At 43.2% G+C, this 25049-nt stretch overlaps 1 protein-coding gene across 2 annotated transcripts in view; it reads right to left on the reverse strand.

The window, feature by feature from the left end:
- DST (dystonin) overlaps nucleotides 1–25049 on the reverse strand; it is a 1569532-nt gene that overhangs the window by 575022 nt on the left and 969461 nt on the right. For both annotated transcript variants that reach the window (XM_078647976.1, XM_078647975.1), the window contains 2 exons: nucleotides 23447–23737; nucleotides 635–1180 (listed from right to left, as the gene is read on the reverse strand). In XM_078647976.1, the coding sequence (XP_078504102.1) occupies nucleotides 635–1180; nucleotides 23447–23737 (837 nt within the window). The remainder of the gene's footprint in view (nucleotides 1–634; nucleotides 1181–23446; nucleotides 23738–25049) is intronic.

The following is a 25049-nucleotide window of genomic DNA, read 5'->3' on the forward strand; positions in this document are numbered from 1 at the left end:
GTGATTACTATCTAGTTATGTGCATTCATCCATTTATTGTCACATCTGTCCACTCATTACTCTACTCATCCATCTGTCCATCCACCATTCATTGGTCCATCTATCTGTTCACCTGTTCATCCATCCATCAGCTTACCGAGCTACTTGTGTATCTCTCACTTTCAACAGTAAACAGTTTATGTCAGCAATACTGCATGGTAACCCAGGGAATGTACAAGTAAGTGTATCTAATTGTGACCTGAGGAGACAATCGCATCACCCTCTCCACTAGTTATTCAATTACACCTGGAAGTAGTTCATTTGACAGTGGTCAAAATATAGTTATTGTTCCCCTTTTATAGTCACCCCATCAACCAGAGATGCATGTTAGTTACAGTACCTATAGTGCCCTTGCTTAAATAAACTTTGATCACATGTAACATATCCTGTGACCAATGAGGTGAGCATTTGAATAACTTGACGATAATACATTATGAATGGCCAATCATTTTCATAATTTGGTATACTGAACACAAACCCCACCACCAAAACAAAATTGTTTCAGAATCTAATTATATATATATATATATATATATATATATACATGTAATTGAGACTTATTTTACATTTTCACTATACATTTGAACAAATGTACCTTTGAGTAAAGGGATTTGAAGTGATCTGCTGCCGTATCCAGCTTACTTTGCACCATTGTGCATGTTGTAGATGTATCAATATCATCTTTATTGCTCTTGACACCATCTCCCCTACTGCATGACTTGGCTGTATCTATCACCCTCTGTCCAGAAATTGTGATATACCTTAAATCACCTTTATGAGCAATCACATCTTCTGAGAAGCTTTTCTGCCTCTCCAACTTGGTCCGAACCCCACTGAAGTCTGGGGCAGCCTTCTCCAAGTCCTCGAGATCTTCTTTTGACTGCCTAAGCCAACTTTCAAATTCTTTGCAATCTGTTGTAAACTTCTCTAAATCCTCTTGCACAGACTGGATTAGTTTCATTTTCCTTTCAGACTCAGCTAGACTTGTCTCATATTGGGCCTTCAGGACTTTCATGTTTCTCTGCAGCTTTTCCTTGTCTTCAGGATTCAGGTAGCATCCCTGTTTTTCTAGTAATGCCTGGGCAGACTGTGTGGCTATTACCACATCTTGATGTTGAGACACAAGCTTGTCATGTTGTGCCTATTAAAACATAACAGATAAAGAACATGGGTATTTTACATCAAACTTAGAAAGTCAATAACTTTGGCAATTTAATTCAGAAGGCCCACATCAGAAAATAGTACAATCTCTTACATGAATTGTTACATTTTCAACATTCTTTCCATTTTACACAAGACATGCTGCATCCAACTAATATTCAGCTTTTTACCTCACGCTGCAATTGACCTTCTTCAAATCCTCTTCACTTTGGCTTTAGGTAGTTCATCAGTTATAGAGAGTAAGGACATTGTTTCCTGTATGTGCTCTGGAAATATTTTCCAGTACTTACCAATACCACTGCTAACCAAGTAACCACCAGAAAACATCTGAAAACCTGGTTACTGAAATATTACTACCATATTTTTATATATACGAGTTTGGAATACCAAAGGTTTTAAATGAAGATCACAAAATTTGTTACAGAAATATGACCGCACTTCAGACTATTTGTGTTTCAGAGCGAAACTCCCAAAGCAGGAGTTTGTTTCTGAAAAACACATATCTAGTGGCCCCTACGCCCAGTGTGTTTCCTCCTATTGTATGGAGTCATTAATTATTTTTTTTATGTTTCTGACTGTCTTGTGGTGACAGGCAGAAAAACGAGCATCAGACTGTCCCTCTAGGATGGGCAGTGTGGTTACCTTACTCCGAAGACCCCTACACCATCAGGTCATCGGAGTAAACTTTACAACAGCGAAGCCAGTTGGGGCACCGTCGCTGGCAAACTAAGGGTCTACTACCAGACTCCAAACAGAGTAGATGGACTGACGGTTTGGCAGACAGGATACTCATAATCAAGGTCTGACTATCTGTCTCATTTACAAACAATAAGCACAGCGTATGCTAATTATGCATTTCTCTAGACTTTTTGGTGTATATTACTGCCTAAGTCAGTCACTATATATGATTGCCATTTTTTAATGTAATTATAATAGTGTTACATGACACCCAAAGGGCAGCTTCATAGTGCTGGATATCAGCTAAACATAGGTTCATTATAAATGATAACAAAGGAAGAAATCTTAAATAAGATGAAAGTAAATATTTTTCAGCAGCTAATGATATTTGTGCTGCTACCCAATATTTTATTAATTTAATGGACTGTCTGCATGCTCTGAATCTTACCCTGCTAAATTTAGTCACAGCCTAAAAAACAAGAAAACAGGGCAACATCAGCGACCAATCGCTGGCATTTTTTACTACTTGTGCATGTCTTAGACAGACATGGCAACTGAACATTGATGCGAAGAAATTCCAGTATTAATATGACCACACCAACCACAACTGTCGATTGGCTGAAGAGGTTTTGTGCCAATCAGGTGAGAGTATGTACTGACCGGAGCATCTGAGCACAATATCACAGCATAGTTGTGCACTGTGCAGCTTGCGTCTCATTTTATTTGGGAAATGGAACTCGGTCAGGACCCTCTTTAAGCATTGCACCCTGGATGCAGGCATAAATGCCAAGCACCAAATGAGACTAAGTGCTGCTGAGACAACTATTCAGAGGATGTTACAACTCATTGTCCCCATCCCAGATATCCAAACCAGGCTCAAATGTATCTAACATGTCCTCTCTTTTAGTCAGGGAGTCATCTAAAAAAAAAGCCAATATGCCTAATGTATCTAAAGCTCATGGGCCCCCTCCGGCCAAACGTAGAAGAGGGGTGGGGGGTCCACAGAGAAGCAAGCTTAGCCACTCAGAATTTGGTAAATCATTAAAATCGAATGTTACAGCTGGATCCAAGTATAAGGATAAAGATAGTCCTGTGGTAGCTTCTTCTACCTCTGTGGTGCCGGCATCACCAACCATAGAGGTTCTGGCCACAGCAGTATCAAGGCCTGTCATTGATTTAGTATGTGAATTAAGGTCATCCCTCCCCCCTCAAGAGAAAGATTTAATGTCCAACACCTTCTGTGGACCACTTGAGCATCTTCTTAGATCATTCATGCAACCAATTCTGGACATCCTGAAGAGGGTGGAACAAAGGCTGGGGAACCTTGAGTCTTTGTTTGCTGACAAAGTTGAGCCAGGGCCTTCGCAGATTCATGCTAAGTCAGCCCCTCCATCGAAGGTCCCAGTTCAGGCCCCAAAAGCCCCAGCCCAGCCCCCGGTTGTCGCCAAGGGCCCTGTTAAGGGCGCAACTGGAGTTAACAATCTTCCAGATTCCACTCATTTGGGGGTACCAGCTCCCCAGCAAGTCGTCCAGCAGGTCCCGCTGGTGACAGCAGACAAATCAGCTGTATCGGTGGCCAGAGAATCTGTGAGGGGTGGGGATAGTTTGTTACCCCCTATCCGACATGCGGGGCAGGGCAGGCTGAATCGACCTACTAAAGTTAAAATGCAGGGCCCGAATGTTGAGTTGCCCCCCGACTCTGTCCCCTTTGTGGTCGTGCTTACTGGCGTCCCGACCCTAGAGGATGGAAAAAGGGAGGGATATTCCCAACTAAAAAATAAAACATTGCATTGGCTGGGACTAAATAGACCACTCCCATATTACGTTAATGGAGAGATCGTACATGTTAGGCGTATCTCTTGGTTGGGCAGTAGGGAAAAAAACCTAAAGGGTGACCTCATAGTCATAAACTTTAGAGACCCTGAGGCAGTTAGACTCATATTGAATGGGAACCTGGGGAATTCGAGTAGTGCTATAGTTCCTCATGATTTGACCTTCTTCTATCCAAGATCACTTGTGTGCCCCCCCTTCTTTTCAGGAGGTTTGGTTGATACACAACACAATATGTATATGCCACCCAATAACAGATACACGGGTCAGGCCATTAGATCCCTGCCCACTAGGTTAGACCTAGGGTGGAATACAGTGCCAGTAAGAAACTATGGTATGCCACCTGGGAGGTTGGAACAGGTGCATGGGGATGGGAGAATGGACCATCTGATCCCTTTCACCCCGCTAGAAACATCCAACAGATTTAATATCTTATCCTGTTTTGATGGGTGCGATTGACAGTCGGGGGAATGTGCTGATGGTCCACAGGGTATGACCACCTCCAGACCATTCCTACATTCAGAATTAGTATATGATTGGCCTTTATCTTGCTTTTCTACAGACTGCATATCAGTTTTCCCTTCTGTTGATTGTTGTTTATCTGCTGAGGGAGCCGAACAGGGGCTAATTGTTGATCTAAATGTCGATAAAGCCATCCCAGGTGATCTACTTCCCCCAGTCCCGCCTGCAAGTTGTTCACCCCCACGCTCTGACGCTAGTCTCACTCCTTGCACACCACACTCTGCCGCTCTTGACTTGGCAGGAGTGGGACTAGAGGTATCCAACTTGTGTCCGTCTAAACTAAGGATAAGTTCTTGGAATATTGCAGGTCTCGAATCAAAGCTAGACTTGCCGGATTGGGGGACTTTTATTGATCTCTCTGATATTTGGTCCTTTCAGGAAACATGGGCTCCTGGGCCAATCTTTCGTGCTGGGTTCTTAAATTTTTCTAGACCCGCTACGAAGGGTGCAAGGGGTAGGCCTGTGGGTGGCCTAACAACCTGGGTGCGCCAACACGCGGGTGTAATGGTGATGGAGCTCCCATTGGATAACCCCGATATGCTGGCAATACGGATAACCTCGTCTTCAGGACTAAATATGGTAATTGTGAATATTTATATGCGGGGCGTCCAAGGGGGAAAATGCTCCCCTGTTGCATTGGTGCTTGATGGATTCCTAGGTTCACTACCGGTGAACACAAATAGGGTGGTACTGGGTGATTTCAATACCTGTTTTGAACCCATGGGGTTGGACGACGGTTTGCTTACTGAGGATGAGGACTCCCAGTGGGGTATTCCTGGTCTGGAATTGCAACCAATCAAGAAATGGACTCAATCAGCCATTTTTTTAAAGGGTCTATGTTTGAACCAGGGAATGCGAGCAGTCAATGGGCGTCTGAAGTCAGATAGGCTGGGGGCAATGACTTTTGATAATGGCAGATCCGGCTCGCGCATTGATTACATCCTGGTGAACGTGGAAATGTGGCCCAGTTTGCTGGATATGGTGGTTGTTAAAAGAGCTGAAAGTGATCACAACCCACTGGTTTTATCAATTGAAGAAGGTGCCTTTGCAACCCCTATGGCGGCAGAGGCGTCCTTGCCACAGGTTTCAATATCCAACAATAGAAGAAGGGTTAGTTGGCCCAAAATAGCCCTGGACGAGGAGGTCATGTTAAGGATTAGAAGCATGCTGAGAGATGCATTGACTCAAATCAGCAGGTTCATCCAGGAGTCGGCCCTTCTGGATAATATCACACTACTCCACAGGGATCTCTTTTTAAACCTTCAATCTTTTTTTATTAAACATATGGGCCCTAGTAAGAATAAGCAAAAACCCCTAACTTGGTTTGATAGCGCCTGTAGGGATTCACAAAGGGCGCTACATGCGGCCCTAAGGTCAAGAGACCAGACCCTAATTCGTTGTTGCAGGGCATCCTATAAAGTTTTGCAGGCCGTTGCTAAGAAGAATTGGGATGAGACCCGCTGGAAGGAATTGCTGGAGGCATGTCAGAGCAATAATATGATCAAATTCTGGCGGCATCTTAAATGGGGAAATTGCCCACAAGATAGATCCCCCGCTAATAGTGTTGAGCCAAGGAAATGGGTTGAGTACTTTGGGAACCAATTCAAAGCGAATGGCTCCAACCCCGTTTATCCGATTCAGATCATTACCAAAGAAGCTCTGGTCTTCACGCCTACCGAAGTGAGGGCGGTGCTAAGGGTTATCCCGGGAGGCAAAGCACCAGGTCCTGACTGCATACCAGCCGATATGTTTAAGCAGGAACAGGACCTCTGGGTCCCATATATTGTTTTCTTGGCGAATGCACTGGCAAGGGGTGCGAAAGTCCCGGAATCATGGCTTGGGGCAGAGATTCTCCCCATTCACAAGAAGGGGGACCGCTCAGTAACGGCCAATTACCGACCCATAAGCCTCATTGATGCAGTACAAAAAATTGTGGCCCGCCTTCTCCTGGGCAGGATCCAGACTTGGATTTCCGATTATGATGTTTTAAGCCCTTTGCAGGCGGGTTTTCGGCAACACATGGGGACCCTGGAGCAAGTTTTTAGGTTTATGTTAGTATATTGGAAGGTGGTCCTTCTTGGGGGAGGTTTGTTGTTTGCGGCATTTGTGGACCTCAGGTCAGCTTTCGATCTTGTACCTAGGTCTAAGCTATGGGAAGTTCTGTTGGATCTTGGAATGCCCAATGAGCTGGTGGTGTTGTTGATTAATTTGCATACAAATACCTATGCCAAAGTAAGATGGGGTGGCCCAGGTGAAGTTACCGACAGCTTTAAAGTTGCTAAGGGGGTCCGACAAGGGTGTGTGTTGGCCCCGACCCTGTTCTCTTTGTTTATTAATGGGGTGACTAAGTATTTCACAAATTTTCCAACGGATGCGCCCACACTTGCAGGAAGGAAAATCCCTCTACTCATGTTCGCGGACGATACTCTGATTATTTCGAAGACGAGGCAGGGACTGCAGTCCGCCCTGGCTCGGTTTGAGTGTTTTTGCAGCGACCATGAGTTAGAGGTGAACGTTAATAAGACCAAGTTTATGGTTCTACGTGGCCCCAAGCCTGTGAAGGCCAAGGTGTCAATGTGTGGTGCCACCCTGGACCAAACTGAGGTCTTCACATACCTGGGTGTCACACTAAGTGAGAATCTGAGCTGGAAACCACAGATGGATCTTCTGACCCTGAAACATGGGCAACTTGGGGGAGCCTTATTGAAGGAGTATGCCAAATCCCTCACTAAACCCATGGCACCGCTTATTAAAATTTATGGTTCCAAGGTAATTCCTGCAACCACCTATGGGGCCGAGCTGTGGGGGTATAGTGATCTTTCCTCCTTGAAGGTGGCTCAGAATAGGTTTCTGAGAATGGCATGTGGTCTCCCTCAATCGACACCTTGTTTACCCCTGCAGTTAGACCTAGGTGTCAAGCCTATTGAAGATGTGGTACGGTTTAGACCACTGGCGTTTTGGCGGCGCCTGTGGACTACACCGGAATTATCCTTGTTTGCTGAAGCCATCGAAGATGTGAGGGGTCTTGATGGGTCCCATAGGGTGCCTTGGTTCTGCCACCTCAGGTTACTCTTGAAAAACTTAAACCTAGAGGCACTATGGGTAGATCCAGCAAGTGCGACTTTTCCTTCTAAAAAGGCACTTAAGGACATTTACTGGCACTGGATCATGGAGAGGAGATCTGTTATGTCCATTGGTCCGACCATGACATTGGAGTTTTTGGTTGCAAAAGATGTTCCCAAATACGAAGCCTATTGGGACTTAATCACCAAGCCACATGATCGTAAACTGTACCATCAACTACGTGTGGGCTCGCTTCCCGTGCGGGGGCTCACGCACTCTTGGTCAGCTGGTGGCAGCGATAAATGTCCCTTCTGTGTAACAGCAGTAGAGAATATCGAACATCTCCTTTTCTGTTGCCCTATGTATTCGTTACCCAGGAAAGTGTGGCTTATACCAGTTTGTCGGTTATTAGGGACCAGATCTGCTGTGGAAGCGTTTAGAATTCTCAAAAATGATACCTCCCCTTCCATTGTTATCGGTGTAGCAAAATTTGTGAGTTGGGCATGGTCAATCCGAACCCGCAACCTTGGCAAATGAATTTTATGTTGTACTGTGTTTTTTTAAAGCAAGATGTTTTTAAGTAGCAAGGGGTCTCTTCGTCTATCATTGACTTTAAATGTAATATTTTCTTATCACGATTTTAAATTGTTATGTATTTATTATCTTATATGCAAAATGCTATTTTTATGTATATGTGAATGTCTTTTATGATGTAAATTGAATAAAGACCTCTTGACTGACTGACTGATATTCTCTCCCAGAATCATGTGAATTCATATGCCAGCAGTGTCATTTGACCATGCATCCAAATTTCAGAATTTATAAATATCCAGTGCTCAAAGACAATATATTACTTACATGTATAAGTGGTTCCCCAGCCTTAGTACGGAGGTCAAAGGCATTTCCCAGGTAACAACCTTCCAGATGTAAAGAAGTAATATTCTGACCATGAATGCTGCTGTGTGGCACTCCATCTCACTCGCCAAAGCAGACCGTGTGATAGGCATACTTGATGAAGTGCACTACTCATTTGCTAGAGTGATCTTAGCGATAGTGTACTACTTTCTGATGTCCGATGGTCCGATATTGCAATTGAGTGCATTTTGACTCCCAGTGTGTACATCATTCACAGTGCTTTAGATGTTGGAGACGTAAAGAACTAAAAGAACGCAAGGAATACACAATCTGCTTGAAAGATGCTTTCTTTGTCACCTGTCAAGTTGGTGCTAAGTAATCAAGCGCCAACCTTACCTAAAATCTTCACTCTCTTCCATGTTGGGCAGTCCATCACTCTGCCAGCATTATTTGCTTCCCTTTTCCCCTTGAAAAAGAAGAAGGGGCTCCATCGGCTGGACCTCAAAAGGGCTTTAAGCTTTTACATTGATTGTATTAGGGTCCATTAATTGGACGATAAACTCCGGGGCTCTCCAGAGCAAGGAAAAGGAAGGCTGTGCAGCAGAGGATCATGACAAGGTGGATAATCCTCTGCATTTAGGATTGTCACTAAGAAGAGGCATCAGGTATAGAGGTGAATGAGGACGATGACGTGGAGAGCTAGTGTTCCACATCACGCAGACCATGTTCTATTTTTGCAGCCCGCAGCTCCTGAACTCTGGATAAAGGACTATCTCACCAATCAAAACAGCGAGCCTGTGGAATATCAGCTTTTTTCCCTTTAATAGAAGCCAGTTCCTGTCAGGCCCAGACCCGAGAAGACTGACATTTCTCCTACGGAAGAGATTCGGGAAGCCGCAAGAGACGCAGAGGCTCAGACGTGGGAAGCCTCTGCCAACAAGGAGGAAGAGGTGAAGGAAAACGTCAAGGTGAAAAGAAATGCCGGCCTGAAGACGGGAAGTTCCGTGACAAGACGAAGGACCCGAAGAGCAGCAAAGAAACAAAGGAAGTAGCGCATCACCCTCCCACGCCCACGGAAGAGCTCCTGGGACTGTTCAGGAGGAGGGAGGTGAAGGGCATGACAGCAGGGCCTGTCTTGGACCCGAAACCAGCCCTGGCAAACTGCTCGGCCATCCCCGTGGGGTGAGGACGGGTACAGCCTAGCAGTTTGCAAGGGATTTTGTTACAGGGGACTGAAAATGCCAACCCCCGGTAACAAAAACGCCCTCCAGGGGCCCAAAACCGGCCCCCACCTTAGCGGCTCACCGGGGAAACGCCCGGTGCCCGCTACGGTCAGTCCGGCCCTGCATGAAAGGGGAAGCAGCAAACAAGTCCCGAGAATAGTTGCACGCTTAGTCCTACATTTCCTTATAGAGGCACATGGTGGTGGATGACCATCCCGTGGGTGAACCCTTACTTGTATAAATAGGTGGTGTGTCAGCCAGGCCTGAGCGTAGTTCATGGAGTATTCTTACACGAAACTCCGCGAAGTTACAAAAAAACTCAGCGAAGTTCCACGAGTGGCGGAGAGCAGTGCGAACTGCAGTTTGTGCTGGTATTCCTGCCGCTCAGGTACAAATTCTACCCGAGCGACTGCTCGAGCTCGAAAACTAACTGTTCACGATCGCGAACTTATCGTTCACGAGCAGGGAAAAAACTCTGCTGCACATCGCGAAGCAGAGTTTTCTGCACTCCGCGAACTCCGCGGAGTGCGAAGTGCAGAAAAGTCCATGAACTGAGCAAAGTTCACTGCCCAGGTCTAGTGTCAGCAATGTCTATTCTTCCCTGGTCAGAGGAAGAGGGGCCATTAAACAACAGTAGATTTAAAGGACATACATAAACCAAAAGAAAGGGGAAACCGAGAGAAGAACCAGAAGGACTTAAAAGACAATTATTAATCAATAAAGAAATGATCAAACGTGTAATATCTCTCCTACTTGGTCATTACAATCGGCAACAAGGATCTGCTATATACTGGCCAAAAAGTAGCCTATGGAAAGTCTGAGGGTTTATTCCTCTACAGCTAAGGTAGCTACCACTGGGTTGGCGCACGGAGTGCCTGTCCTAGACATCAGCCTGGCTGCGATGTGGGCATTAGTGTACACACTCATGAAGCACTACTACCTTGCCAACCAGGTTTAGAGTGTGAGATGGAGTGCCACCACAGCAGCATTCTCTGTCAGTTTATTATTTCTTTACATGTAAAAGGTTGTAACCCTGGAAATGTCTTTGACCTCTGTACTGATGCTGTGGAATGACCTATACTGATAAGTAATACAGTGTCCTTCAGCATTGGATATTTTATAAATGCAATAATAATTACCAAAACCAAGTTAAGGTTCCATTGTGGCATCACAAATGGTTTGGAAGGAAACGTGTATCAAACTGTTAATACATCTAATCATAACAGGTGATTAAAACAAGGACGGAGGTTAGGCAAAAGTAGAAAGGCTGAAAGGGTAGACAAATACCCTTTAATAGTGCTCATTGTAAGACCTTGCGGTCCAAACATAAAACAAGCAAAAGGATGTGTGGCAGTTTTGCTTATAAGGGGTTAATTCTGTGAATGTCATACCAGGACACAAATTTGTCCCAGCACCTGGCATTAATAGATTTCGTTGAAGAGCACCTAGCACCAAGGATGACAATCACCACTTTAGGTGGCCGACAGGTGCCAGATCAAACGCAGGCAGATGCTGATGCTTAATCGCAACTTATGTAAGTGTAGATTTTCATAGAGGAAACTGGCCAGTTGCTGAACCAACGGGATAACGGACATGAGGACATATGTGCATGGCCAGAAGTTCTGGGTGCCTTACTCTCCTGGCCCAATCTGGAGCCACTAGAATGAGTTGGGCCCATTTGTTAACGGCTTAACTGCGGCGGCAATTCCGCCACGGGTTGATTGAATTGGCGGAGCCACGTCGGCCAACTGACATGCGCAGCACTACGGAAGTAGTGGTCGTGATGGCTGTTGGCCGACAGGCGCATCGAAAGGGTTAGTGATATTTTTCAGAACCTGGGGTAGGAGAGGCAGGGGTGGGTAGGTGTACAATGTTCCAGTCCAGCTGGAACACATCTCTGAACAAGTGCTCTTGCAGGAACTCAAACACAGAAAACTGTCAACATTGGAGGTTCTCGACTGCAGTGATAAGATCTAGCCAGGGTTCTCCCACTGATGGATGACACTTTGTGCCATCTCGATATGTAAACGCCCCTCGTGATCTGGCAGGCACAACCTGTTCGGCCCATTCATTCTGACATTGAGGGACCCTGCCAGGTGGTTCGCAATCTAGAATTTGCTCTGGCGTTCCAACCACCTCCAAGGATGCAGAGCCTTCTGACATAGGCTGCAAGACCCAGCTCCACCCTGCTTGTTGTGGTACCACATGCAGGAGGTGCTGTCCAGGAGAAACTGCACCATCTTCCCCTTGGTGGATGGGAGGAAGGCCTTCGGAACTAGATGAATGGCCCACAACTCCAGCAGATTGATGTGGAGCTGGCCTCCTCTGGGGACCAGAGTACCCTGATCTCCACCTCCCCTCAGCCTAACAGGGATACATCTGTCATCACTGTTAGCTCTGGGTGGGAATGGGTGTTGGGCCTGCCACTGGACCAGTCACCACTGAAAAGACTAGAGCTAAATACTATGATTCCTGGTTTGCATTGGCCAGGCTTCATTCATGTTGGGGCCACTGGAATTTCAAATTCCATTGCAGAGCATTGATGTGCCATCTAGCATAGCAGACTCGGAGCACACAGAAGCCTAAAAGGCTCAAAATCTGCTCTGACCATAATCTTGGACCACTCCTGCAACACTGAAATCAAGCATGAAAGTCCTCTACTCGGTTCAGTGGAGGAAAAGACCTAAACTCCATTGTGTCCAAGATTGCTCTAATGAAAGGAAGCCTCTTCTTCGGAGTCAGGTGGAACTTCAGTTTATTGATAATGAACCCCAATGATGTCAAGTGGTTTGCCATCATCGGGAAGTGGTACATGACTGGATGTGGCAAGCCTGAATTCAGCTGCCAGTCTTCAAGGTACAGGAGTGCTGGTATCCCAACCTCTGTAGATAAACTGCAACCACTAACATCGCCGCAGTCGGCTGAAACCGTGGAATTTGTTGGTCCAAGCCGCCGTGGTAGCACTGATGGAGCTATCCACTTTAAAGAACTATTTATATAGTGTCTTTTTGATTATTTATATTCTTGAATAACTGTATGATGGATCGTTATCGTTTTGGTCATGTTTTATACAGATTAATATTGGCTACTTTTCTAAAATTGGTGTGGTGTCCTTTTGTAGTATTTTCACTGTATTGCTGTATGTTATGTGCAAATGCTTTACACACTGCCTCTGAGATAAGCCCGACTGCTCGCGCCAAGCTACCAAGGGGGAGGCCAGGAGTTATTTTGGAAGTGAAACACCCTTATCCTGACTAGGTTGAAGTGTCCCTACATGGGGAGGGTAACAACCTGTCAAATAGAGACCCCCTTTTCTAACAAAAGCCCATTGGCATTTTGTATATCAATTTATAGGTCATCCTTAGTATAGACTGGGGAGAGCAAACTATCCACAACCTCTTTTGGGTACCCCCTGCTATGGCACAGGATCAGAGCCAGAACGAAAACAATAAAAGAGCCTCTGCTGATAGGTAAGACACAGCAAAGGCACTGAGTTAGAATCAGGCTGCATGGTTGCTTGTTGCGCTTTTTTTGGGCTTGAGCTGAAGTCAGTTCTGAATACAACACTGGCATCAGTATTGGTTCCTCTCCGGGGTCAGAGGCTTTGATACCAGCACTGATGTAGTAGGGATTAGGGATGGAGCTGCAGGTGGTAACCCAACTGTGAGCCCCTGCAGTTGAAGAAGGAGCTAAATGTGCACCGAATATTTGTGGGATGACCTCGCTCTGTTGTAAGGCTGACCATGGTACTGGAAATTTGGGGTGCTTCGGGACGAGCTAAGGAGCTGGTACTTTGGCCAGATACTTTGAGGAGTGCAACTAACACAGTGAAGCCATGGTGCCTTCTCTTTGAAGTCAGAGTTGTGGGATTAAGTTGAGTAACGCTTTGCTTTCTTATGCTTGGACTGGGACTTACCGGAGGACTTCAAGCTCAAGATTGAGCTGGACTGCTCATGTGATCGATGTGGGAACATGTCTGTTATGTGGATAAGGAGCGGTATCTACAGAAAGGTTGCAACTTCTTTTGTTTTGTAATAGATAAATTTGTCTCTCGTCGACTTAGGTTGCATGAAGGTGCATTGATCATACGACTTACAGTCCTGGTCCTTTCCAGACACCAAAGACACACCTCCTGTGGGTCCATGAGCTACAGGATACATAGTATTTTGGATTCACACATTTCCCAAACACTGTCTAACCCAGAAAAATGGATTAAACTTAGCAATATTAAGAAACAGCATGTCAGAACTATTTTACAAGCTGCTATACTGACTGAATATTTGAGAGGCAATATTGCACCTCCAGGTCTGATAGTGTCTAATGCCAGAGACTCTTCTTAGATAACAAAATCTTTGTGACAAATTGGTCAAAGATTGCCTGGCGTTGTACTAGAGATTGGCTAGTCCTGTTAATTATTACAGCTAAGGAAACGGCCGATCTTTTAGCAATCGAAATACAAATGCTGGAAAGCCAATTGAAGTCAGGATTTCAGGTTACAATTCTTAAGAAGAGACTTGAAGAGATCTCCAAAAATCTTAATGAGATTAAAGATGATCTGGTTAAGTTTAAAATTGATAAACTTAAGAAAGACCTAGACAGATTTACTTTGGAGAAGGTCTATCCTTATACATCTGATGATTATCAAGTTACTTTGAATAAGAAAAAAGGAAAAAGAGGTGCAAGAGGATGGCGGAAGGATACAGATGAATGGACCTCTAACTCTGATGAATAGAATGATTCGAATGATTCCGATTCTGAATATGCGCCCCCACACTTTGGGAGAAGAGGAAGAGGAAGAGGCAACATACATACGTATCCTCAACAGACATCATGGTGGCCACCACAACCGTGGTCATATCCACCACATCCTTTTATTCTCAGCCCACCTTTTGGAGGCCCTAATTACCCTCCTTTTTTGGCCAGGCCAGAGGGAGAAGAGGACATAGAAGAGACAACAACGGAGCCGTGCTACAGGCAGACATCCACAAGTGAGTTGGGACCCATCCATAGAACAGAGAGTGACTCCGAGTATGACAGTGTCCACAAGCGACCAGACTGTTTAATCGTTAATCTCAGCTCTAAAATTCTTACGACTTTAGAACATAATGTATTGTCTAATGGACTTGCTTTTGTTCCCACTAAATTAGGTGATGATTTTATGATCCATAAAGAGCTAGCTGAGTTCTTTCGGAAAGTACAACTACACTTTTTCTTCTCAAATTTGGAGATGATGCTAATGTTGTCCCTAACACTCGTCTGAGGAATAAATCCACTTTTCTTCCTTCCCTATAACAAGTACCCTCAGAAGGTAACACTTTTGAAAAGGCAGTACTTAAAGAATATGAATCTAGTTTAGACTTTCCTAAGAAAACATTTTGTAATATCTCAAATGTAGAAAGGAAATGTATCGAAGAATTGGGCAATGACATTAATATTACGATTAAACCGGCAGATATAGGCGGGGCTACCGTCATTATGGATACTGCAGTTTATTGTAATGAATGTCTTAGCCAATTGAATGACCCTACATTCTATAACCGTATCCTACAGGATCCTACATCGAGATTACAACTACAGATTAAATCTCTAGTGGAGGAAGGTAGAGAGTCTAATTGGATCACTAGAGGTAAAGCTGAATTTTTGATTCAGAGACATCCCAGAGTGCCGGCCTTTTATATTCTTCCGAAAATACATAAAGAACAAAGAGCGCCACCTGGTAGGCCTATAGTATCAGGCATTGGTTCTATTTTAGAGCCACTATCCAAGTTTGTGGACCATTTCCTTCGACCTATAGTAGCGGAGATGCTGTCATACTTACAGGACACTACACATGTTCTCTCTCGTCTTGATACAGTGCCTTTTGATCCTATAGTGAATAGGATGGTTACATATGATATCGAGTCGTTATATACAAACATTCTGCAGGATGACACTCTTGAAATTATAGAACAGCTACTTGAGAGTCATCCACACGAGGATCAGACACCGAACACTTTTGTCATGCAGTGTGCCAGTATGGCCTTAAAAGAGAATTATTTCAGTTATGAAGGAGATCTATACTGGCAAACAACTGGCACTTCAATGGGCAGTATGTGTGCCCCTAGTATGGCAAATATGTAAATGTATGGGTTTGAAACTAAGTTCATATTTGCTACTAACTACCCCTTTGTACAACGCCTTAAACTTTGGAGACGATATATAGATGATATCCTGGTCATCTGGGAAGGTGACCAGGATTCTCTAGATGGTTTCTCCAATTGGTTGAATTGCCAAGGTTCCAATCTCAGGTTTACTTGTGAATCCAGTAATAGGACAGTGTCATATCTAGACTTACGACTGTACCCCAAGAATGGGAAGATTCAGACTGAAGTATATCAGAAGCCTATGGCGAGGAACTCATTACCTACTTATCACAGTTTCCATCCACGTGCCTTATTGAATAATCTTCCGATAGGACAGTTTCTGAGGTTACTTAGAAATTGTAGTAAAGTCACAAGATATAAAGTACATGCAAAGAATTTAAGTAAGGAATTATTGGCAAGGAATTATCTGACCAAATTGGTGCATGCAGCAGAAAAAAGGAGCCCGCAACAATCATAGAGAGGCACTCCTGGAGTCTCTATTTACAGGAAGTACATGCTGGGACAATCGGTAAGACGGGCTAGTAGTTTTAGACATGCAGTCCTGGATGCAGTGCTTTGCTGCTACGGGGATAGATAGAGGGTGGGAATGAGCATGACCGTTAAATATGAGTTACGTATTTGTTGTGAAATTGACCTGATAAATGCTATAAGAGTCTCCATTTTGGATGTGGTGCTTGATGTGTAGGGGACATTGATTAGTTCCCTTTATCTTAGTGTGGGGTACATAATATTAAGGTGATCCATCTCGGTAGACATTTGTAAATACGGACGCTTCGCTTATGAGAGAGATACAATGCATGATTCGCTGCTTTTTTTAGATGGTTTTAATGCACTTTTGATATTATTTTTGCACTCTGCCCCTCACTCACATAAAACATTGGAGTGAAAAACACCTCACGCTCCTCTCAGTAGCCCACACAGTGCACCTTGCGGGCACTGTGTGCAAGAGGGAACCCAATGATGAAGCATGACACCCAAAGGGTGAGTGAGGGTTCTCGTCTTCAAAAAGCAAATGCCCTTCCTTTGTAGTTCTGTTTGTACCCATTTATATTCACATTTTAGTTAGGACACCATCCGGTTACATTTTAAGTGTACTACATCTTCTTCTAGCAGTTGCAGCATGGCTTGAAACCTATCGTTTTGGATATGGCCATCATTCTCTAGCATACTGGTGAAAACATTCAACGGTGTCTGAAAAAATTAAAGTTGGGAGCAGGGCTCAGGATCTGTGTCAGACGGTATGGAAAGAAAGGAACTGACGTCAGCACACAGGGTGGCACTTATATGCAGCACTGCTCAGTTACTATCAGGGCAATATGGAACCAGTGGAGAACCACACGGTGCCACAGAGCAACTTATAGGAGAACAGCCATAAAAAGTTTCTGGATCTAGCCTGGTGCTTGGGGAGTATTCTAAGATGAGGAATTTATGGTTAGGTGTATCCATCAGAAACAGGCCAGCATCTGTGTGATAAACAGGAGGGGTTGTCAATTTTTAAATCATCTCCCTCCAATTGTGTGTCTTTTGTGATACTAAATATTGGGCACGTCCGAGGCCTTAGAATCTGATGTAAAAAGTAACTCCATCTGGGAGGATCCAGGAAGGTGCTATAATAGGGGTTTATCATCAAAACAGAACAAAGTTTGTCTTTTGCCACTCAGATAATATCTGCAGAATGAAAGTAGAAGCAGCCCCAAATTCAGCTCCAAGAGCGTGGTTGTTGCTGGTGTTGTAAGAGGCATCAAATATATGAGAGCCTGTGCCTTAGTAGGCCATATTAGGCACAAGCCTACTAAGGCGGGCCCTGTGGAGCTATGGAGTTGGATATGCAGAAGTCACCAAACCCATAGGACTCACCCGCCCTTTGTAGTGCCATAGAGGGTTGTGGGCTGATCTGACAATTTCCAACATAGTGTCGTTTCCTTAAACTGGGCCGCCGATGGATGCTGAATCCTCAGCTTTATCTTTTTAAGAATTGCAATGACCTCCAACAACAAGATAGAGACTGGTGTGAGGGAACAGCTCCACTGAGTCTCTAAACAGTTCCAGAAGCTGGACTGTTTCCTCAAGGAAGATGAGAACTTGTATTTCCTGTTGTGTTTTATGTGTTTTTGTAGAAGGTCCATGGGGCAATAATGAACTTAATTAAAGAAGTGGAGAGGTCTCAATTTGGAGTATCCTTGCCATGCCCTTCCCAAAAATAACTGTGTCTCCAGCTCACTGATGGCTTTTGGGAGCATAGATGAGCAACAGTCAACGGCTGAGGGGTCACGGAGATATCCCAAACACCACAAACAGATATTTTGTAAACCCAATAAGGAAACTCCCTACCGCAACATCAACAGGGTTTAAACCCAGAGATCTAAGCAGGTAACATTTGATCTAGTTGCTGAAAAATGTGTTGAAGAATTTTGTTATTTAAAAAAACTAAAATAGCCCTGGGCCTGTGTTGAAGAGGAATGAAAAAATAGGAACTGACTCTAGCACGCCATTTGGTGTCATAGCTAGTTAGATATGTTCACATGCTGGGTGGGTAGATCTGTGATTAGAGTTGTGTGGCACCCCAGAGGGTTCTGGACAGCTAGTGGTGTGGAAAATGCTTTTGGGATCCAGTCTGGCACCTGGAGGATATTCATAAGGGGGGAAACCTGCAGGAAGAAATATTCATTAGAAAAGGTTGCTTTGACAAACAACACTCGGCTGCCCTATGCATTCTTGATGAGGGTCAGCAAGCATGTCTGTTTTTATCACCACCTCATTTCTGGCAATAGGTGCTTGGAATACTCTCAGAGAAAAATGGACTGCCTGGAGCTCCGGCACATTGATTGTCAGCACCTTTGCTGACTCGGATCACTGTTCCCTGGCTGAGAATAGCCTCAGTTTGCATATCAATCCCAAAGGGATGCATGGGTAACCACTATTACCTCAGAGGTGGAGGTTCCAGCCATCGGATGTGAAACAAAGATTAACAACTCCATGTCGTATTGAACTTTGACTCAACAATATCTGTCCCAATGGGTCCACAGTCAGTAAGACTCTCCGGAGTATGTATTCTGAGCCAGCACGGTGGTACCATGAAGATGGAGTACAAGGAATCCCAGGATGGCGGTGACCGTCTGGCTGTTACCTTTGTCAAATCACTACATGCTGCGGTAGACGTTTCCAGGTAAGTTAGCATCCTGTGCTCTGCTGATTATACATGCATCACCTGCATTCCAGGTGTGTACTAAGAAAGACAATTTCCTAAGCTAGTCCTGAGAAATATTTCTGGAAGTTCATTGGCAGCATCTAGCTAAATTCAAGGGTGATGAAGATAGGGATTATGAAGATGTAAAAGCTGAAATATTGCACCATTTTGCAATTTAATTACTGCAAAGGGCTTAGCCACATGGCAGAATAGGAGAGGGGGGGAGGGCTGAGAAAGTACAACTGCATATACCCATTGTTGCAACACCAATGGTCTTTTACGCATGTGTGCCTTAAGGTGCACTGATATTTTACACTGACAAATTTCAATGTTGCTTTTGTATTCATCGAAAGTGTTCATTTGCCTTAATATTCATGTTATGTCTCATGATTCTTCTAGGGCCAGAAGCGATTTTATTTAGTGTTGTACATTAGCATATTTTCGGCATCTCATAGCAAAGCGTAGCTTTGCTTCCAATGTTGGCAGCAAAAAGCGTGATTTTCAGAAAGTAGTATGTTCAGCAGTATATTAATGCATACCACAATCTGTGTTTCAAGGTCTTCTCACATTCTCCTTGTAAGAAGACTCTTCCTCCTGTTCATTAGTTAGTTTCATTGAAGCAACATTTCCTATTATTTCTTCACAGTGTATAAAATTGAATCAGAAATGTATAGATTTTAGCATCATAAGCGGCAACGGGCTTTCAAGCAGATGAGCTAGTCTATTGAAATGACAATTGACACTGACTAGTTTGCTTGCGTATAGACTATTTTTGCATTTAACGCATGTTATACTTTAGGCTTTGACATGCAGTGTTTTATTTTCCAATGGCTGAAGGATCTCCTATCTCATTTTAATGTACCTTGGCACTTGTGCCTTTGAGCATGGAACTGAAATCTGTAACCGTCTGGGTTTTGGCCGGACAGGGGAAACCCCAGGCACCTTGCCTGGATGTGTATATATATTTGTGGTCAAGATCTGACTTCTTTTACTCAATAGTATCAAGCCTTACAACAATGTATGTATTTTGCTTTCTCATATACATTGAGAACAAATCACTAAAGTCTAAATATATCATAGTTAAATCCTATTGAATGGTAATGCATCAGAGGCTTTTGTTGGGATGGAATCTCTATCAAGCCTTACAACAATGTATGTATTTTGCTTTCTCATATATATTGAGAACAAATCACAAAAGTCTAAATATATCATCGTTAAATAGTATTAAATGGCAATGCATCAGAGGCTTTTGTTGGGATGGAATCTCCCCTGTATGTTATTCAGGCAAGTACCTCTTCCCAGAGTACATGACTGCATGTAAAATTGGTATCCTGACTTTCTATGTTAGTCCTGCAACAATGCTAAATTACGATGTGCGCAGAGACCTCGGCGTGTGCATGGAATTGCAAGGTTCAGAACCTGTCCATGTCCTAGATTGATGACAAGAAGCAATGGTGGTGGTGTTTGTGAATGATTAGTATTGACCTAACCTTTTCTTTGTCTCAAATGACAATATAGTCTAATAACCTCACTTGTGTAAAGGTCTGGCTTAGTGTAATTCACAGACCATTGTGCTGACATTTGTTGTGGAAGTCGAATACTTGTATGTGTAGTGGATTTGTAGCAAGTTTGCAGTAGTAAAACTCTCTGTTTAGTGAGAGACCATGTGCTGGGAACAGTGACATCCATTCTGGGTTGCCCCTGGTTTAGCATGCACAAGAGGAAGTTGGCTAGAGCTTCCCCACTCAGTGAACATGTATTGATGGCATTACCGTGGCTGGGAGGTCGAATCCCTGGCAGTGAAGTGAAGGAGGATGGAAACAGGTGTACCTTTAGAAATTCCATAAGATGCTTATTTGCAATGGGCTACTGATTCTTGTTTTTCTGACATTGCCATTTGGTAGAGTCATTAATTTCTGATCTTCGGGTGAGGATGTTTCTTAGGTAGGGTGTGCCTTTTTCAGCCTTTCTCTCTGTCTCTGCTTAATGATTTAGGAAGGCCGATAACAATCAGGTGCAGAGAACTCACACTATATTGAGCCCTTGTTTTGGATTGGAGCCAGCACCATTGCTACCTGCGATAAGATGCATCATATTGCCCAAAGGCTGTGACTATACGACAGTCACAAAATGACACTTTAAATAAAATACAACCACCCAAACCAGTTCTGAAACCTTAGATAGGGCATCCACATCCACTGACCAGAAAATGAGAATAAAAATGGGACCCAAGCCACACCACTTTGGTCCAGCTCCAAGTTCTAGAGAAATCAATGGGAGAGCGAGGGTTTTTTTGGGGCGCGTCCTGATCCCCAGAAGCGTACTATACTTAAACAATTTGGACGGGCCCACTATGTGTATGTAATTACTTTAGTCACTGTTTGTGGCTTGACCTTGGACCCATTGGGTGTTGTTAAAAGACCCCTCACACACCATCCTAGTTGGTGTCATGCTTCATCATTGGGGTCCCAACCGGGCGGCCGAATGCCCCCCGGTTGTGCTTCGAAGCTGGTGTTGATGCGTAAGTGTGATGTGATGTGAAATTCTACAGATAAAAATACCTCTGAGAATCCTTGCCTTTATTTTTAATGTTGGCGGCTCAGGATTTAGTTAAAATATGTGTGGTGCAACTATTAAGGAGTAATTACCTATAAGTGGGCTTATGTGTGGCGGTCACACGTTTCAGCCCCCGCTGTGTGATTAAAGGGGCTTTCTTCAGGACCAGAAAGGTGATAAGTGTGTGGCGAAAGGTGAATGAGGCCGCCACACATAAGCCAAGTTCTGTCTCACTCCCTTCTTCATAAGCAAAAGAGTGAGGCTGAGAAATGCTTTTGATAGGGGTTAGGCACTCGAGGAACTCTTTACAGGGTTTGTGGTGCTCCCATAATGGGGGCTTTCTGTGGCTTTTCCATATTGTGCAGGGTCCACCCCAAGTAAGTAGAGCATTCATCCATATCAAATATATAGGCCAGACAGAGGCCCCCATGCCCCCATGTGTAGCTACAGACCACAAAGTAGCATAAAATGTGCTCGATATGTGAGGCAAATATCAGCAACAAAATGAACCTGAGTCCTACTTCACATTCACTAGTCATTAAGCCCTGGTTCAGCTGGAAGCACTCCGAAGATAGTGCATCGCACCTTCAGTCCCAATTCTGCATGCCAGCATGCCTCTCACACATCGCCCTACATGGCTCACTTCAACACACCAGCTGATATAGATAGTAAAGTGTGGATATCTCTTCTGCGCTATATAGATTGAGTAAAAAGCTAGATTAAATGCATTCACATTTTTATGTAAGGTCTTAAACATAACAAACAGATAGTTGCAATGCCAGCTTTGTTATTAATGATGTGCCTGATGATCTGATTAATTGTGTTAATGTGTTAACAGTGTTAATCTTAACATTATAAACATTATCGAGCACTTTATGCTTCTCATTTGCCTTCCTGTTTTTGGATGCTGTAAGCAAGAGGTGTTAATATTATCCAAGTTAATGGCATTGTCCTTCAAATTATGAAAGACTGAATTGGCCCTATTGGGATTTAAACTTGTGACCTGTAGTTCATTGCAGATGTCAGCGGCAAGCATGTACCTTCGTAACCAATCTTGCTGGTTCTATAATACAAATTAGAACACTGGAACGCTGTGAGCTCCACTGAGACAATGGAGTAGCTCGCGGGCAACAAAGCCTGGGATAGGCCTTCTGCTCCAACTGTTCAATGTCTGTCTTATTGTTCCTCCATGTTTATTTGATAACATTCTACCACCAGGGGCAATAATGTGCTCTAACAGTCATATAGCCCTTTTGCTTCGAGCTATACTGGTTGTTAAAAGGCCAACTCCTTCATTATAGATCCACACCTATGGCATGGGCTTATATCTCTGATTCATGGCCTTTAACAACCAGTATAGCCCTTGGTACTGGGTTATAATACTATTTGCCATTTTGTAACTCAACAAATGCACAATGTTACTGAGAATAAAGTAATGGATGATATTGTGCCAAAAGTATGCAATAATGCATACTATTAACTATTCTTCAATATCTGAAGGGACCTTTCAAATATTCAACAGTAAATAATCAGAAATACATACATTTCCTAATTAACAGATGGCAGAGCTTTATGGCTCATTGATATGTATGCCACTGGCTTCCACCACAGATAGCAATTGTATAAATGTGATACTATATTGTCCACTGACACATCATCTTTCTCTCTTCCTTTGTACTCTAGATATGCAAATATTAAAAACATATAGTTACAAATTAATCTTCCTACAAGCATATCGTCCATTTCTGCCTTCAAAAAAGAAGTCAAGTCCTCTTTTATGAGCAAGTTCCTCCCATAATTACAGTATACTAAACACTGTTAGGTTACTTTCTTGTCACACACCCTGTAATACAAACTGACCTCTAGTAGTCGTTTGGAATTGTATATATGAGTCTGAAAGTACAAATGTTTCTCTGTCAAATCGATGTATATTTACATTTGATCTCGTAGCAAGTTGTCTATCGCAAATTTGTTTATGCTTGTTATTTTGAATTTAGTTCATGTCAACATGTTATCCTAAGTTTAAGGCTATGTAAATGTGAAGTGCTCTGATACCCTTTTAGGGTCATGTCCGCGCTATATAAAACACTGAATAAATAAATAGATGAATCATGGATATTTCACCCTGCAGGCAGAATTATCTCCCATCCCAAAATATGCAGTATTGTTGAATAAAAGCATCTCTGTACCTTGGCCTTTTGATACTGTCGATTCAAATCCTTTTCTTTTTCCTTTGATAGAATGTGTCCATCCACATCGGTTTCTGTTGTCTGCTTCAAGCCTATTACATTACCATTTACTTCTTCCATTTCTCCTTCAATAGAATTCCCCTCTTCCTCTCGATTATGTGTTCCATTCTGCTCTATTTTATTCTTCTTTTTTCTCTTTCCATTTTCTGCTTCCCCTTCTACATCTGTTAGCCAGTCTAAAAGACGTTCTATTTTATGAGTGCTCTCTTCCAATTGTTCAACCGCGGCAACCTGCAGGAAAAATGTTTACATCAAGACACTTCATTGAATTTCAGTGTACAACAGAAGAAATTCACAGTCACGACACCTTCTCCACCTACTCTTGATAAACAGACCCTATTTAGCTTCTAGTTTTAATATGAGGCATGACTGTTTTTCTAGGAGGGTGTTTTGTGAATTGAATATCCATTCTTGTAAAAGAACATTCTCAAACATTATTACTGATTCCACACCCACACGGTACTAATCTTGATCTCTGGCTCTTTTTGTACCTTTCCCCATTTAATGATTATGTGTTATATTATGTTGATCTTCTTTAAAAATTGAAACATCAGTCATATTTCTATGCCTATCTCAACTATTGTACTATCCTACATTAAGGGTGGCGATGCCGTTTTCTCAGAACACCTCTACTTTTTCTCTACTTTGACACTTGTTTGTTAACGGTCATGGAAAAGCCCATCCAATTTATTTATATATATATATATATCTATATATATATATAGATATATATATATATATAGATAGATAGATAGATAGATAGATAGATAGATAGATAGATAGATAGATAGATAGATAGATAGATAGATATATAGCGCCTGAATCAGTCCCGGAGGGGTATCTCTGCGCTTGTGGACACACACAAAGGTGCTGATACTATGTGAGGCATCTAGAACAAAAATGTTGGCAAAATGGCATTATGCTCATGCTCTTAGGGGGGAAGAAGGAGCTTTTGTTGGAAGACCATAAAGGACTTCCAAATTGGTATAATTGCAGCTTATGTTTTAGCTAGATTGATACTCTTCCATTCATATTTTGTGTGTGTGTGTGTGTACATTTTAAATTGTGATCTGGAGGAAACTGGAAGCCTGTCTGACACAGTCCTATTATGCTGATGTTGAGAAACAAGACAAACAGCATAGGGTATTCTGCTTAGGATGGGGTAGCTCTACTAACGCTGATCTTTTCCTTATGAACGCGGCAGAAAGAGGCTCCTGAACACGCCTATTGGAAGTCTAATAGGACATAGATTAACATGCAGAACATACATCCTTTTCCGTTCCTCTTAATCTATAAAGTATGTTAATCCGTTTAGTCTGCTGTGTTTAAGTGGCTCTTTTTGTTCAACATATATCTAACCAGCTTCAATCTATTTTCTTTTCTGCTCCACCCGAGTGAACTGCGGGCATGCCTACTTTCCAGTCCTAAACAATCAAATCAGGTTCACCAATGTATGTTTCAGCCCTAGCCTACCTTTAAGTACTCTGGCATAGGTGATGGCATGCCTGTTGTCTTAACTGCAACAATTCAAATATCCCTCACC

This window comes from Lissotriton helveticus, chromosome 6 (assembly GCF_964261635.1).
Source record: "Lissotriton helveticus chromosome 6, aLisHel1.1, whole genome shotgun sequence".
NCBI lineage: Eukaryota > Metazoa > Chordata > Amphibia > Caudata > Salamandridae > Lissotriton > Lissotriton helveticus.